Source organism: Castor canadensis, chromosome 5, assembly GCF_047511655.1.
Source record: "Castor canadensis chromosome 5, mCasCan1.hap1v2, whole genome shotgun sequence".
NCBI classification, from domain to species: domain Eukaryota; kingdom Metazoa; phylum Chordata; class Mammalia; order Rodentia; family Castoridae; genus Castor; species Castor canadensis.
In genome coordinates this window covers 25,094,985-25,113,091 of record NC_133390.1, presented here as the reverse complement: position 1 = coordinate 25,113,091, position 18,107 = coordinate 25,094,985, and the positions used below count along the sequence as shown (strand labels likewise).

Genomic DNA, 18,107 nt, shown 5'->3' with positions numbered 1-18,107 from the left:
TACTGGACAAGTTTTCAGTACATGCATACGCTATCTAATTTACTATGCAAAATATGCTATATTTTGTATTAATTCAAGAAAAGTACCTATTTATTCATGCTGTACTTATATGGAATAATTTATATTTTATTCAACTAATGTAGTTTTACACACCAGATCTCAGCATACCTAGAACCAATAGTTTATACCAAAACATATGAAAGACCTAAATCACAAAATATTTGTGTACATGTTGAAGCATGATGTTCTCTTTTACTATACATTTCACTATTTCTTCATTTTTGTTTTGTCTTATTCCTACAAAATCCATGACAGTTTTTGTAAAACATAAATGGCAGTTTATTGATTAAGAAGATAATTAACCAAGATTTAATAGAATTTTCTTAAGGCTAATTTTTGTTGTTTTGTTTTTATTGTTGTGCTGGGTGGGGTACATTGTGGCATTTACAAAAGTTCTTACAATATATCAAATATATCATATTTGAACTTATCCCTTCCCCCATTCTCTGTTCTTCTTTATCCTCCCTCCCCTCATTTATTTAAGGCTAATGTTTAATTTTATCCTGTTTCATTTGACAGCATTCTATATGAAATTAAATATGTTATACATGAAATTCTTAACCAATTTAAATGGTAATTAATTAAAAAACATGACCAAATATTAAACATAAATACTTAAAGTTAAGCTTGGTGCTGTGCTTACAAATGTATTCTAAAGCAGTTCAACAAATTTTATATAACCTCTGACTTCAGCTTGAGAGTATTGTTGCTGCAATGACCTCAATGTCATTTATAATACTGATTCTAAGTTAACTCAAAAGGTATGGTTTTCTTGAATAAATATATGATTCTTAAAACCATAAAAGTAAAGTCTCTTAAATAGTGCAACGATAGGGAGTCAATTCATTTACCTAATAGACCTCCAGAAATGAATTCATATTCAAATAAAGGTAGTAAAAAATTCTAATTTTTAGAAGAAAAATGACCATTGAAGAAAACCAATATTTTCTCAAATATAAGCAAGCATGCTGGTGAAGAGGACAGAATCATATCAGATAGCATAGATCAGAATCCTTTGTCTACCTGTAAATAGCATATGATATGAAGCTATTTACCAGTTATCTGTGGTTTGGTCTTCCTCACTGTAAAATTAGGGAGTAGACATCACTTAACATGATTGACCTGGTAAGTAAATGTGTTGCTAGCTAAAGCCCATGTCCTGGCACTAAAAGTATGGCCTATCTTCTCACTGAACAGGAGCCGCAGGATATAGAAGGACATTTAATAGAAGAGGAATCTGTGCTCAATGAATCAACCCTGTAAAGAAAAAGCTAGTATGCCAAAATTTTGTATCTTCCATTACAAAATGAAAACACAGCACACAAACCAAGTGTGGTATTGAATGCCTGCAATCTCAGTATGAGTAAGGTTGAGGCAGAAAGACCATAAGTTCGGGGTCAACTTGGGTCATATAGGAAATTTGAAGCCAACCTGGGCTATATATTGAGACCGTCCTCAAAATCGCAAAAATAAAACACCACATCACACAGCTTAAACTTCTGCACTTTCGTCTACTTGAGTTAAAGAAAAACCTTTATCAGCTGATCTCCTCCTACCAAAACTGTTTGAAGTTAGGTTACTCAAGAGTTTATCTATATTTTATTTGGTGTGATTTATATATAGTGATGTTATTTGGATATGAGCTTTCTACCATCCCCAAATTTCCAAGTTCCAAAAACCATTCTTGACCCTAAAGTTTATAGATAAGAAATTTTAAACCGAGGTGATTCTGCAAATTACTACTATTCTTAACCAAAATGAACAGAAAGTGCAAGTATTTGTCAAATTGAATTGAATGGAGAATAACTAGAGTGGAAAATTGAGAGCAATTTGAGATCTGTGTTAAGAGAGGACATATTTATTTCCGTTCATGGTTTCAGTTCATGTTGGCAACTCCCATTGCTTCTGGGCCTGAGTTGTACTAGTAACATCAGGGCAGGAAGTTCTGGTAGAGGAAAACTGCTCATCTCATGCAACCAGTATGCAAAGAGAGAGTAGCAGGAGTGGGCTGGTGGTGGTGGTGGGGAGGTTGTCTGGAGATGAGATAAACCTTTCGAAAGGCATGTCCCCAGAGATTTACTTTCACTAACTAATCTCTACCTCCTAATAATCCATTCACCAATAAACTCATCAATGGCCTAATCCACTGATAAAGTTGCTGCCTTCATAATACAGTCACCTGTCAATAGAGCCACCAGCTAAGGACCAGTCTCCAATACATAGCCCTTTTGTGGGAATACTTCATATTTCGAGTACAACAGCAATACTTCAATAGAGGAATTGTGCTGATATTGTTTTTGATACCCCAATTCTTTTCACTGTTGATATATTCTCATAGTAAAACCTATTTGTCATTTTTAAAATAAAGTTTAATATTTACATTTAAGGAATAGTGATGGAACAAACTCCTTCTTTTTCTGCTTCTATTTTTTAGTTTTTCAATTTCAGATTGGATCTTGCTGCTTGACTTTGTAATGTAAGAATATCTATGACTTAATCGGAAAGTCCTGATAGAGGGCTCCTGAAAAGTCAGGGTATGTAGACCACTGTAACAAGACTCACAAACATTTATGCATACCAACATTTTCAGAACCTTTTTATTATTTGGGATTTTACAAACTTCTTCTCACCGATATTTTTTCTTTAAATATGATTTCTAAGATTTCTACTTTACTCATGTAAATGTGTTACCTCAGGCAATAAGTCATGCTCCTAAGTCGAGGACCATCCCACTGCTTCTCTGGTATTTTGCTAGAATCTTAATTTCATAGCTTAATGATTCAAAGAAATCAAATAATGTTCACAGATACCTGTGATATCAATGCTGTTCAAATCAATATGGAAAGTGACCAGTTGGCTGGATTTATTTGCTTCAATGCCTTGAATCAGTTCTTCTTTTACATTTTCATTTGACAACCACTGAGCAAAAAAAAGATCAAATAGGACTATAATGCTGCCATTTCTGTAAAGCAAAAGATGATATAAGAGGAAAAAGTCAGCCATCTTCAAGTGATTTGTGCTCAATTCATGTAAAATATCTTTAAAATTCTCTATGGTTCTCAACTTGTTAATCCTCATTACACTAGGATAAGGTAGTGTAACCCCTGCTCTGAAATATGCATTTTACAAGTTGATTTTTCTTTTGCAATTTAAAGAAATATAAAAATGAATAAGACAGGTAACATAAAATGGTAATGTAAAGTACTAACTTTTTCTTATAACAGATAGAGGTAAAAGGAATTGACACTCTAAATTGCTTCTCCTAAAACACAAATCCCCAAATAAGCCCAAAATTGCAATCTGTGATTTCTGAGTTCCATATTAAAACAATAATCCACAGGCTATGCTGTTCCCCAAAGTCACTTTTATCAAATTAAAAAAAAAATGACATGGTACCATAGCATTTGTTTAAATTTTAGTGTTAGAAGGAATGAAAGGTGTGGATTTGTTATTCTCTGGTTGATTTTTAAGCACAGAGAAACCTAATTAGTTTTACTTGCTTCAAATGAATTTCTTCTTTATCTACTTTAAGAAAGACTAATTTTTTTTCTTTTCTATTCTGCTTAACCTAAAATTTCAATGTATGCCCTGATATCAAGGAATAGAAAGAAAACAAATATAAATGAAACTATTGAGAACTCATGGAGCATTTATTCAGTATCACGGCCAAGAGCTCTGAGTTTCTTGCCTATGTGATCTGTTGTGATTGTAACCTAATCTTCTTCCTTGTTATTTTCATCCCTGTTCTGTAATATGCATTTTGAGAGGTGTTTTTGTAAAAATATTTTTTAATATAGATAAAAATGAATACATTTTGGGGCAGTGAGGATGACAGATTTTTCTTGCTTATATCTCTACTAACCTCATGCTATCCATTTATATACAGCCACTTGGGAGACAAACTTTAGATGTACCTTTCTGTAAGATGGGAGTACTCAGAGTGTACCTGATTTCTTAAGAGACAAACTAGGGAAGGTCAAATTTTACATGATATGATTGTTGGCTCCAAAACATAAGTATTTAATCTCATAAATCCTTATAATGAGGCAGGATAACAGGGTAAGGTGACAGGGACATTAGAAAACATGGAAAAAATTAAGTCAGATTTAGGAACTGAGTCAGGTTCAGGAACTAAGACTGAAAGATCACCAGTACAGACCTGCTTTCTTTCCTTTGACCTTCCTTCACTTTTACATGTTAAATGAGATACAGTGGCCCTAAAGGAGTAATTGATTCTGAGAATAGAAAAGTGACTGGTTCTTATGAATGTGTGAGCAGAAGGAATATCTAAAAACAGCACAAAAACCAGGCACCTATGTCACAAGGTCTTTTGAGAATAAATCCAACTCAGTCCTATTGTCTCCATGCTGCAAGATAATATGAAAACAGGATAATTGAACAGTTGCTAGGTTACCAATTTTGAAGGCAACCCCCTAACCCAATTAGGGAACATAAACAGCCCTGGATCAAAGACCACCCACTGAGCTTCAGATACCACCTTCTGGCTGAGGCTAGTTTATTGCCTCTTTCTCTTTTTCTCTCTGCTTTGTCTTCCTGTGCTAAATAAATCTCTACTGGCTGCTACCTTGTGTGCCTACTTTGTGGATCACTTTGAAATTCTTTTCATCATTAGTCTAAGAACCTTGAGTTTTTGTGGGCAACTGAAAAATTGAGTAGAGAGTTATACTCTTCTCTCAGGGAAAATTTCCTCTTTTTCAAATACATTTCTGGTGACAGTGCTATTTGTAAGTTAATGAGCTTCTCAAAGGAAGGACTTTGTCAATGCCAAAAGATTTATTTATTTGTCCATCTATGTATCTCAATAGAACCTACAGTAAATGTTATTTTTTCCCTATTCATGTATACAGCAGCAGAATATTCCTGAAAGATCAGAGTTCAGCATCTCCATTAGATAAGATACTTTTTTTAGCCTGTGCATTCAGCTTCCAAGTTCAGCAGCAGTTACTCCTTTCTATGTAGCTGATTTTGTGATTTTTTAAAAGAACAGTATACTTTGATATAATAATTTCACATTCACATCTATTAATTATCTAAAAATATTGGAAGGTTTAACTGTCTGGTTACTTGTTTATGTCATAGGAACCAAATCTTGTAAATGACAGGGCTCTTTTTTGCTATTTAGTTCCTAAACTTACACATTCATGGAATCCTTGCCTTTAATAAGGATACATTTAGACATGGATACTGTTTTGCATCTGGTTTTCCATACTTGTTTATTTTCTGCATTAGCCAGTCCCTAATTTTATTGAAGGCTAGCTCTCCATTTCTCAGGAAAGGTGACATCTTTTTAACCATTCCTCATATCAATCACAATCTTATTCATGGGCAGATGATTGGAAACTTCTGGAAAACTTTTTCACATCTAATAAAAGACAGGCTACAGAGAATACTACTCTCTTTGTTAAACATTACTATATCTACATATGATTGTCATCCCTTGACCTTGAAGGAAGTCATGGTTGACAATCCAGAGACAACATAGTGGAAGAAAGCAAGCACCAGAATTCCTCCCTGATTATGTCATTTTCATTATGCCACCGAATTACCCTCAACTGAAACCTCCAGAGTTCTTGAGATGTCAGATGATAAACACTTATTGTTTAAGGATCTAATGGCCATGTGCTTTGTTAATTGAAGCTTCAGAAAAGGGAGATGATTTTAGTTCTGTGCCCCATATTGGCCAACATTTTCATTTTAGTAATAAGGCTTTTAAGACTCCTAGTAAGGTGGGTGACTTTGCCCAGTTATACTACTTATTAGTGTCAGGGATAAGATATCTAAGCCTCTATCTTCCAGAGGTATTTTTATATAATTCCCAACTTCTCACCTACAACGTCACTTCTTTTAACATTGTTGTGAACTATTTGTTCAGAGGAAAGATACAACAGCACATGAATTTAGAGGCAGTTCCAAGTTTTTATTATATGTTACTGTTACAAGAATTTCACATCCAAATATAAAATAGCTAATAGGGAGAAAAAGGAAAGATATTTTACTCCTTTCATGTTTTCAAGATACATGATCTCTTCTCCTCTTCCTCTTTTCCCATCTCTTCATCTTTCTCTTTTTTTATACTATGTCTCCATAACAACCTTACTCCTCAAAATATGATTATCTGTGGATTAAAAGTGGACTAAGTGTGGTTAAAATAAAGCATATTTATTTTAAATATGGTCAAAAAAAGCAAGTATGCACAATATCCATTGTTTTCTCAATCTTCGATTCTACATTTTCACTTTACCATCGATTGCACACTAGATAACTTTAATTCTAATTAAATCTGACTTTTCTCTTTATGATTTTCTACATGTTTAATTTGATTCAAATCTTTTGTTTTATTTGAGTTAGGGAGTAGAAGAAGTAAGGTACTTGAGGCAGAGAAAGTGCAAATGTGGAATTTTTCTTCACTGAGTTGAAAGTAACTGGATTAGTTCATCCTCAGGCATAAAACATCTTTGTATGAAAACTGTGTTCTCTTAGTTGTGAATTATATATTGCATTTAATAATTTATACTTTGCAAAGGATAAGAGTTATATATCGTATATCCACATATGATTGTATTCTTTGGACATTATTTTCTTATTCACTGTAAAGGTTGTGTTAAGAGAGAGATATATAGTAGAAATCAAGAAAACCATAACATTTGTGTTTCACCTCCTAAGAAGACTGAAGCTGTTATTTTTTGGTAGTTTAACAATGATACCTATCACTGTTGTGAGATTGATTTTATTTATTAAGATAAATGAGAATTACTCCTTTAGGGAAAAAAAAGCCATTTTCATTTCAAAATACTTGTTTCAGTAGAATAGCTGATTCTTTTTCCTTCTCTCTTTGTAAGCAGATAAATCCTATCACTGTACAGAGAGCCTGAGTGTAATAGATCAAAATGTTTCTTATCTCATATTTTTCCTTAATGATATTGATAACCTCTAGGTTTGCTGAATAAACAAAAGTCTTTTCTTTCCTAACTTCTTAACTTATCTGTGCTCAAAGGGCAAACTAAAGTGCATATTGCCATGGAGGATAAGCAGTACTTTATTAAAAGAATCAACTGCAAATGCTCTGTGTATCAAAGCACTTTTACAAAGAAGAATAACAGAAAGTATTCCCAAAGGAGCTTGTTCTGTAGAGGGCACACACACACACACACACACGCACACACACACACTATCACAAGTAAGCAGGTGACAAGGGGTGACATTAAGTATTTGTAAAAGTAAGAGAAAATAGGTTGATGACTAAGTTCAGTATTCTGAGTTCTATAATTTGACTATTTACATATGTAATGTGAGTTTATCCATATCCACATTAAAAATTGAATGCAGGTATAGTAAGGCTTTTTAGATATATATTTTTTTATAGTTCATGTGGATATTGTTAAGTAGGGGAGGACTCAGTTCTTTCAGTTCTCTGATTTTATAAATTGAGTTTCAAAATAAAAATAATAAGTTAATTATGAGGCTGCCACTTTTTCCTCTGAACGTGTGTATTCATGTTGATTATTTAAAGTAATCCCAAATGTTTGCTTGTTACTCTCTCCTACTTCTGAATGCATTTTGCTATCCTCCTCTTCTTGGTCTCCCAAAGTAACAGCCTATAATTTATCATACAGACATTTTCTTGAAATTCCTTTACCTTGCATTTCTCAAAAACTCTCTTCTGATTTAAAAGTAGTTCAGCTACCACCAGAGGAAAATATCTCTACACTGATAAAGTACATTATTTGGGAATCATTATAAAATATTTATCAAGGTTTGGGCACTATACTGGCCTCCTACATAGCTATAAAGGAGAGGAAAGCAATAATTCCTTAGCTTAAATAATTTATAGTTTCAAATATAATTGTTTTACCACATAGCGAAATAAAATTAATTACTTACTAAATATCCATTCTGGGATTTTAATACCCCACCAGGCTGTCAGATTGATAAAAGGAAAATTCTGAGATAGAGAGTTGAGGGGGAAAAAAGATAAAGGAAGTTAATCAATAGGCACATGCTGAAACCCACAAAGACTGTTGTACATTCATAAATGCATGTTAAAACCCAGACTTAAAATCCAGATCCCCAGGTACTGGCAGCTCCCTGTTAATGTATAAGCTTCCTGGATTACTAAGTTTAACCAATCCAGAGCAATTTATGCTTTTCTTCCCCAAATTCTCCTTATAGAAATATGCTTGACCCTTAGGTCCTGTGGACAATTTCCAGCTGCTGTCCAGCATTGTATTATGGTTTAAATATGAAATGTCCCCTATATATTTATATGTTGAAGAATTAATCCCTAGCTGGTGGTACTATTTTGGGAGCTTCTGGTGATGCTATCTAAGTGGAAGAAGTAAGGCACAGGAAATGTGTCCTTGGGGGTATATCTTGCCCTGGTCCCTTCCTGTCTTCTCTCTGTTTCCTGTTTGCCATAAGGTCAGCTGCTTTGCTGTACTACATGATCAGGATGGTCAGCAGCAATTCAGGCCCACAACAATGGAACCAACTGACCATTGACTAAAACCTTTGAAACCATGAGCCCAACTATATCACTGTTCATTTAAACTGTTGCACTGATATATTTGTCACAGTAACAGAAGCTGACTGGCACACCTAGCTGTTGATTGCTGTAAAACTTGTCGTAAGACATGATTCTTTCCTTGATGACATTTGTAATGGGGTAATAAGCCCTTCATTTCAAAGAACATTCAATCTCAAGAGTCTTTGTAATGTTAGAGAATGAAAATATTGAAATAACCCATCTATATATGAATATATAATTCACAGTATAGTAGCTGTTGAATATTAGGGTAGCATGGTGATAAAGAATGAGTAAGTAATGGAGGGGAGGTGGTTAACTTTAGAACAGTATGATATATACAGACCTGAATTACCAAGGCAAAACCCCTTTTGTTTACTAATATATATATTTAATTTTAAAAATGAAGGGTAGGAGGGAAAAATAAACCTTTTCTGGGAGTGGGTACCAGTGGGAGGGAGTAGGCACAAAGAAAGGGGGGAATGAGAGTGAATATGGTGGTTGTATTTTGTATCCATATATGAAAATAGAAGAATTAAACCTGTTGAAATTGTTCTAAGAATGGGGTGAGGAGGAAGAGGGAGAACGATAGAGGGGGTAAATCCAATTAAGATATATTTTAAATGCTATGCAAATATCATAATGTATCTCCCTGTACAATTAGTAGATGCCAATGCAATCATTTAAAATAAGAAAAAAAAAAAGAGTTTTCATTTGGCCAGGTACCTGGGGCTCTAACTCCTGTAATCCTAGTTATTCCAGAGGCAGAGATCAGTAGGATTGCAGTTTGAGGCTAGTCCAGGCAAATAGTTTGAGAGGCTCTGTCTCAAAAATACCCAACACACACACACACACACACACACACACACACACACACACACACATATGCACATACACACACATTAAAAAAAAAAAGATTGGCACAGTAGCTCAATTGGCAGAGCACCTGTCTAGAAAGCATAAGGCCCTGATTAAAACTGCAGTACTGCAAAAAAAAAAAAATTTATATTCAGCAAATTTTTCCAATCTCTTAAAAATAAGGTTACCTAGACTACTCTAGAGATATGAACATGAAAGACCCCACTCACAAAATGATCCTGATAATTTCTGGAATGCACAGGATGAATTGATGTTTTCATGCAAATCTACAGACCCAATCCTCTGCAAAACTACAAAAGAAAGATTGGTTCCCCTACCTCCATATTAGACAAGCAGCTCAAAATATTACAGTGGCAACAACAGAACCCTCAAAACCTTGCAGGTATGTTTTTACATTATTCATAGTTATTCATATTATAATTCATATTAATAATTATTTAATATCAAATAAATATTTTTAAATAGCACATTGAAAAAGCCAATAAAGAATCAATCTTGAGGTTTCATTTGTCTATGATATTGGGACAGTTAATGAGGCTATCAGAGGTAATAAACTCTGGAAAAAGAGGTAAAAGTCTCTGGATTGTAAGCAGAAATGAAGAGGGCACATGGGTATCATGTTAGCTAAAATGACTTAAGATTTCAAGAACATGCAATGGTATAAACAATAATAAATATACTGCAGAGAGATAAATAGGTGTGTGTGGAGGAGTAGAAATAAGAAGATGAAACCTATGACTTTTTGCATTGTGCCTTCAATTGATAGTCCAACAGAAAATGGCAACGCTCTGCATTCTATCTGCCATTAAATAATCTTCATTTGAGTTTCTATCTTTTTTTGTTTAAGCATGATTCCTTTGTTCTGATTTGACCATACTACTTCTATTTGGTCACTAAGAACTAAGTACTCTTTCATGTCAGGAAAAATGCAAAGATCATACATGAATATTTTGTATCCAAGTTCTTTGACTCAATAGTATCTGATCTGAGATACAGAATTTATGCTTCTACAATGACCTATCAGCCTCCTGTGACTCTTATTTACATTAACTATTTTTCAGACCCCTATTCTTATTTTCAATACTCTTATGATGACTTAAAATCTTCTTAGGCAGATTAATTCTTCTTTCTTTGCAATAGATGGCTTCACTTTTTGTCTGTACTGACATGGTTTCTACCTAGATTTCTCAGACTATTTTTCACAAAACTTTCCATGTCCTTCCATGCCAAGTCCAGATGTTCTTTAATAAGTTAACACACCTAAACTTTTGGAAAACTATTTTAGGAATTTTTAAATTGAAACTACATTGTAACAGAAAGTTAAATCCATGATGATAGCATGCTTATGTTTTTTGTTAGTGCTGGGAAATCAGAAAAGCAATCCCATTTGCAGTAGCCTTCTTTGGTTAGGAATAAGCATAATCAAGGAGGTAAAAGACCTCTACAATGAAAGCTATGAAACACTCAAGAAATAAATTGAAGAAGATACGAAAAGATAGAAAGACTTCCCTTGTTCATGGATTTTCAGAATTAATATTGTGAAATGACCGTAATACCAAAAGTGGTTTACAGATTTAATGCAATCCCCATCAAAATTCTAATGACAATCGTCACAGAAATAGAAAAAAAAATCCTAAAATGCATATAAAAGCACAAAAGACCTTGAATAGCAAATCAGTCCTAACCAAAAAGATCAATGCTGGATGTATTACAATACCTGTTTCCAAATCATTTTTATACCTACAGAAAAATGTGCTAAGAGCTAACAGAATAGTCATTGTGTTAACAATAGATGTATAAAATGTCATTCATTTCATATGCCTTTATAGAGAAAATACTATAAGGGATGCATTAGTTAAGTGTAGAAAAATACAGACACCAAAGATAAATTCTGTGCACTGAGGGAGCTCATAGTCTAGTAAGAAGATAGGCAATTAGACACTTGCACTGCACTTTATATGTTTGTACAATGTGTTAAATGAGCAAGAGAGAGTAACCTAATTCAGAGTAGAATATCAGTTAAGTGTCACTACAGAGGTGATATGGCTTTACTCTTAGTAGATTTTAAGAATGGAATAAAGGATGAATGCAATATACAGCAAGAAAAAATTGAAGTCCAGCCAATGAAAAAGTATGCAACAGAGAGAAATCAGGATGCTTTTAAAGGTAGGTAGGGAATGTAACAAAGCTGGTACAGAAGCTTATGGGAGTTAGGGAAGGAAAAATGGAAGGCAGAGTGAGTTTATGAGATAAAACAGGGGCCACACATGCATTTAGAATAATATCACTATCAACATTCTTCAGGTACTGAAAGAATGGTATATAAACTGGAGATAAGCCTACTCTCTAAAAACTTATTAAGTACAACTAGGATCAGTGGGTGCAAACCACAGAAACAAAGACTTGATTAAGAATAATAAAATAATAAACAAAGCATGGTAATAGCTATGATTACTCAGTGAGAAATTTTCAGAATATCCCTGGCATCACTGGAAATGGATCCCTAATTTTTGTGAGATATCTGTGAGATAATTTATTCTAAATAGTATAAGACTTCTTTTGTAGAACTTGAACAGCCTTCCTTCTGAGGTTGTGAATATTCCAGCCCAAATCAGTCAAGAGAAGTTTAGACTATGTCATCTTAAGGATTTTTCTTGAAATATTGGACAAATTGTATATACAACTTGCCATAACTTCCTAGAAGCATTGTTAGCATTTCTTGACTCTGTCATATCCCCCAACAATATTTTTAATTCCTCATGGCAGGAATTTTACAGCTTTACCATCAGAGGTTCTTTATAGTTTGACTTATTATTGATGGCTGTTATCTATTTGTCACTTAAGTAGGCAATTAAAAACCTTATAACCTATTTGGGAGAAAAGAAAGAAAGGAGGGGAAGGGAGGGATGGAGGAGGTGAGGGAAGAAGGAATGGGAAAGGAAAGGAAAAGATACATCAGCATAAGAGAAAATGTCTGAGTGAGGATCATTTCATGTGTTCTTTAATAATATTCTCTCTTAATATTTTTATTCTCAGAATCTAGTTAATTGGTTCAAGCATGCCCTATATGTTGCTACAGAATAAATGAGAGAATAAATGGATGACTAAATTAACATTAATTTAATCCTGTGCTGAGAAGACAAAAATGTTTGCTCCAGTTTTCCATGACTATATATATATATATATATAATATATATTAATATATGTCTACTTTTTAAACAAACTACCTATATTAACCATCATATTGGTGGTGATTCTGCTGTCTACTTTGCAATGCACAAAACTTTATTTTATATTTATTCATCTCTATTCATTATGGATGGTTTTAAATTTTCATTCCATATTCTCTTTCAAAGTACACTATTTCTTTCATAGAATTTTAGGGATATTTACCCCAGCTAAGACAAAGATCATTTTTAGAAGAAAAGGAAAATGCTGCTTTCTGAAGACCTTAGAAACGTCAAGGTAACATTTTCTATTTCATCTCAATTGAAGAGCCAATGCTTAAATGGCTCAGATGAAGCAATAATGACAGCAATGTGTTATTTTCAGGAAGTGAAAGGAAAAGGATTATTATGATATCAATTTTCATTCTAAAACACAGACATTTAATTCTTCTAAATGCACACAAACACATACTTGAATGTACTTTTTATGTTTTTGATATGCTTATATACCATATAAACTTCAAGAGTCACTGTAAACTTCCTTCCTCATCTTTAACTTGCCTATGCCTTTTGATAAAATAACAATGAGAAAATTAGTAAAAAAAAAATCAACTAGTTCCAAAGTTAGACAGTATTGTAATCTTAATGCTATAAAAATTCCTCATAGGCTTCTGGATGGATTATCACATCTTCTACTTCAGTAATGGAGTTTTACAAGGTTACTACATTGTTCATTTTACTTATTCTATTCTAATTTCTGACTATTTTCTTAGATGTTAATTCCAACATATAGCACTGCTGATGCAGAGAAGAATAACACACATATAACCATTAACAAAGATAAAAATTAAGGAAAAATAAATTGTAAAATAAAGTGCTTTTTGCCCTAATATGGATATGGACTATGTCATATGTTTACTCCGAAGGTATCTAATTTTATAAAGGTTAATATAAGGGTGGAAAATAAGGAAAAGGAAAAGGAAAGTTGAAAGGATGGAAATTTCCTACCAAAAAGGAGTAAGGCAGTTTAGGATATGAACAGAATCAGAGCATGTCATCCAAGTGAACTGTAGTCACTAGAAAACATGTACTAAACACCAATCTGACAATCCTGAATGTGTAACTCGTTAGGCTTAACTTTCATTGCTTTGCTGTCTGTCTTGAATACGTTTTTATATGAATATTGTCATAGAAAAAGAACATATCTTTTTAGACAAACATTCTAACTAGAATTACAATTTTCTTTGATAACATTCATGCTAACCTTCTGATCTGTATTTTCATTCCAAAGGCCCTTTGGTAGTAACAGTTTAGAAAACTCTAGATTAAGCTTAAAGTTTGCAACCAGCCTAGCAGGAAGTCCTGGACTCTCCCTTGAAGACACATTGGTTTAACAGTGACACATGGATCAATTCTGTGTGCACATGCACTCAACCCTAGCCCTTTTCATGAGACTGTGCAAGATTTTACTCTTACAAGAGAGAGACACTTCAACATTAAACCAATTATCAGAAGTTACTATTACTTATCACAAAAATAAATGTTTATACTATGCCATTTTTCTCAACTCTCACAAATTGATGTAACTTTTAAATATTCCTTTTTTCTTCTACACATGGTGACCCTACATATTTGGTAAAAAGATTAGTAGTTTGTAATTCTGTGATATCAATAAATTTTTTAAGTAAACTCACTCAAATTGTACAACTCTTGAGTTTTTATATTCATTCTTCAGATTGCTTGATTGAAAGATCTCATCTATCTAAAAAAGAGGTTGCAAAGTGTTAAATTTAAGATTTTTACTTTTGCTGAAAAATTTATATGAAGTATAGATATGTTTAGTTTAGAAATGGGGATATTTTCTTCATGTTAATGGGGATTCATAATTTAAGAATTTTGATCATATTACATTTTTACTAATTTTTCTTAAATGAGAAATGGGATCTATGGATTTTTTGAGAAGTTAATAAAACTACTGTGAAATTTAAAAACAGCTGAAAAGAGACAGTACCCTACCATTTGCTGAAGGTCAAAAGCAAGAGCTTTGAAATCCACTGAGTGTTGATCTTGTAAATTAGGATTATAGGTAGCTCCAGATATTATTGTAAATGTACCTCTTGCTTGATAGCTGTTTTCAAATGCTGTGTCTAGATGAATGAATAAAAATTAAAACACTGAATTATTTATAAGATACAATAGGTACATTCTGGATTAAGACACAGAAATGAAGTTCTTGCTTGATGTATTGATCTTATGGTTCTTGCTTTTTCTTTGTAGAGTTCCCCCACCTCAACCCTCCACCCCCCTTTTACCTGCCTGGTTATTTTAAAAGATCAAAAAGTATACTTCTTTTTCTTCCATTATTTCTTTCTATTTTCTTTGAATTCTGATCCACACTATAAGTCTTCCAGTTTTTTTTTTTTTGAAGAAACAGAGACTAATCACATTTTACCAATTATAGGAAGTGATTCAGGAAGTCATGGTGAGAAATGGACTATTAAAAGTTTTGTAGTTGCTTTGAGATACTTCTTGAACCCCTTGCATCCAGGAACACTGCTGGTTTTCTACATGTGAATTGCTGTGAAGATTTCAGTATGTATGTTACTTTGAAACACAGCTTTGAACCTTCTTCTTATGTTCTAATAATTACAAAATTGGCATGTATGACTTTTGGCATTAGAAAGTGATTGTCCTTATTGAAGAATTTATTGAGAATGATGCTAAAAATAAATTATCTCAATAGGAAGAAAAGGTAAAAACATGGTGAACAAATTAAATAATCCATTTTTGAGAAGATCTTCTTTGATATATGTTTATATTTAAAATGAACAGCTTCAACTGAAACTCACAATGACAAAATCATCAGTAAGAGTAATAATAGTGATACATAATTCTGATAGAGCTATGTGTGAGAGGATGATAGTTTTTCTTTTCTAAAATGGGGAACCTAGGGGTCGGGATGACTAAGAAAATCTCCAAATGTATTAAATGTCATATGTGACAGGTCTGCAATGCAGACTTAGAAGTGACTTACTCAGTATCACGATCTGTAAGAGGTACCAAACTGCCCAATCCAGGATAACATTTCTAATCTTTCAAACAACAACCTTGGGTATAGTCTAAATGATTATTGTTGCATAGCTGATGTAACAGCTTTATTTAATGTACTCAAAATTAAACATTTCATGTTTAAATGCAGAAGACAAAGAAAAACTGAAGAACTGTCATAGTTTAGAGGAGACAAAGGAGCTTGATAAGTAAATCCTATGTGGAAAACTGCACTGTGTCCCAAACATTAGAATGTTAGTAGAAATAATAGTGAAATCTAAATAAAGAGCTTGGCTCACCCAAAATATTGTAACAGTGTTGATTTCTCAGTTGTGACAATGACTATGGGTATATAGGATATTAACATTGAGGAAAACTAAGTAAAGACTATGTAAGAACTCTGCAATTTGTATAAAGTTCACGTTGATTTCCAACACAGTAAAAAATATGTATATTAAACACACTGTAATATATTTTTTGCCCTCTGATGTTCTTTTATAGATTTAACTCAAATCTCTTTTAATATTTAGTTGTTTCCAATTAGGTTGTATTAAAATTTATAAATATTTGTTTTATATTTTATAAAATAACTGATTTTTGGATCTTAAATTAGCATAAAAAATTCCAATATATTCCCAAATTACTATGCCTTCTTGAACTTATCACAGCATGAAAAGAAGGCCATATCCACTTTTCTAAAAGTCTAAGTGAAACTGTATAATTGTTCCTTAAGTCATATAAAATGCAAATGTGCCATTTCTTTAAAATATATTGTTATTGTATTTAAATAAACGCTATGGGACATACTATTTAAATAAATGAGAAATTACTCTGAAATTATTTTATATAAAACTATAAAACATTATTACATTCTAACATTTATTTACTGGACTTATGTAACTCACCCCAAAGAAGAGAATTTGCTTCATACAACTAAGATCAATCACATGTAAAAAGTTCTGAGAGTTTTTAGAAATCATTGATGTGCCCATATGTAATTCATCACCATAATTACATTCATTATGCAAACATTTTCTCATAAAAAATAAACTTTTAACACTCAGATTATTGTTATGCTTCTAATTTGTTTCATTTATTATATATGTGAAAAAATGGGAAATAAACGCAAACTCCTAGACCTGAATTATGTAGTTTGGAATCTTATTTCTGCTATCTACTAATGATACAAACTTAATCAAATTAGTATTTAAATTTATTGTCTCAGATTCCTCACCTGTAAAATGAGTTACTAATAGCAATTAAGTCATACGCTTATTGTATCAAGACATTATATTTGAATGTCTTGAAAAACTATTTTAACAGATTAAGATAGTTCTAAATAATGATGTTTTAAATTTTTTCTTCAGTTTATTACAAGTGGATACTCAGACAGATTGAGATCTATGTAAATCTTTAATTACTTTCAAAACTGTTTATACTGTTGTAATAAAGATTGGCCTAAAGAGAATAAAGATATTATCCCATAGAAATAAATGGTAAGTTTTTATTAACTTCCCATACTTACCAAATTGTACAGTCAACCATTTTCTAACATGTTTATTATTTCAAATGTATCAGAATGAGCCCACAAAGTGTGAAACCTACTATATTACATACTGAAATTAAAAAAAAAAATCTTGACATTATCCACTTAAAAAAATAGTCTCATGCTTGACTTGTGGATTAAGTTTCAAGTTATATACCAATTAATTTTTCTAATATTCTGTGAAGTACAGAGAAACATCTGAATGTAATAAAAATACCTCATGATAAACCCAAAGCAATGAATGAGGTATCCTGAAGGATAGCTGAGGTGAAAGTGTGATCATTCATAGAAGAATACCTTCAGTAGCCAAGTGCATGACTTACCTCTTTCTGATTGATTGACTGCTAGCCAGGACACTGCAATTATTCCAGCACAGACCACCACTAGTATGGCAAAGAGAGCTGCAAACATGATTTCATAGGAGCTGAGGGATTGATGCCTTGGAGATATATTTCTTCTTGAGCTCATTTTTTGGTTTTTGGAGGCTTGCTAATTTAAGAACTGTAAGAGAATATAGATAGATATATATTTTCTCTACATGAGCAAAAAAAATACTCCAACTCTAGAGTCAAATCGCTCATATTTTAAGGATTTGTAAGGGAGAAAAAGCCTCCTAAGTTTAAACTCTTACCAGTTGGTATAAATGTGTTGTCTATATCCCTTTGGAAACATCATGTCTCTATACATGAAATAGCCTTAAAAGGGTAGTTAAACTTTAAAAAGATATGAAATACTAACGATGCCTAGAGTTGTAAATAGTAATCATCTGAACAGGTCATTTGTGAGGTGAATGAAATTAAATTCATATTGTAAACAAAACATGATACTCTATCATTTGGGAACTATTAGAAAATATATAAAATTC

The 18,107-nt window shown here is 32.6% G+C and overlaps 1 protein-coding gene across 1 annotated transcript in view; it reads right to left on the bottom strand.

Annotated features, from left to right (window-relative positions):
- Positions 1-17,710, bottom strand: part of Tmprss15 (transmembrane serine protease 15) — a 118,478-nt gene extending 100,768 nt beyond the window's left edge. Inside the window, exons 1-4 of the mRNA XM_020153573.2 lie at positions 17,566-17,710; positions 14,665-14,795; positions 14,343-14,410; positions 2,871-3,022 (exon numbers count right to left, since the gene is read on the bottom strand). Coding sequence (XP_020009162.1) covers positions 2,871-3,022; positions 14,343-14,410; positions 14,665-14,795; positions 17,566-17,710 — 496 coding nt within the window. The remainder of the gene's footprint in view (positions 1-2,870; positions 3,023-14,342; positions 14,411-14,664; positions 14,796-17,565) is intronic.
- Positions 17,711-18,107: the final 397 nt, after the last annotated feature.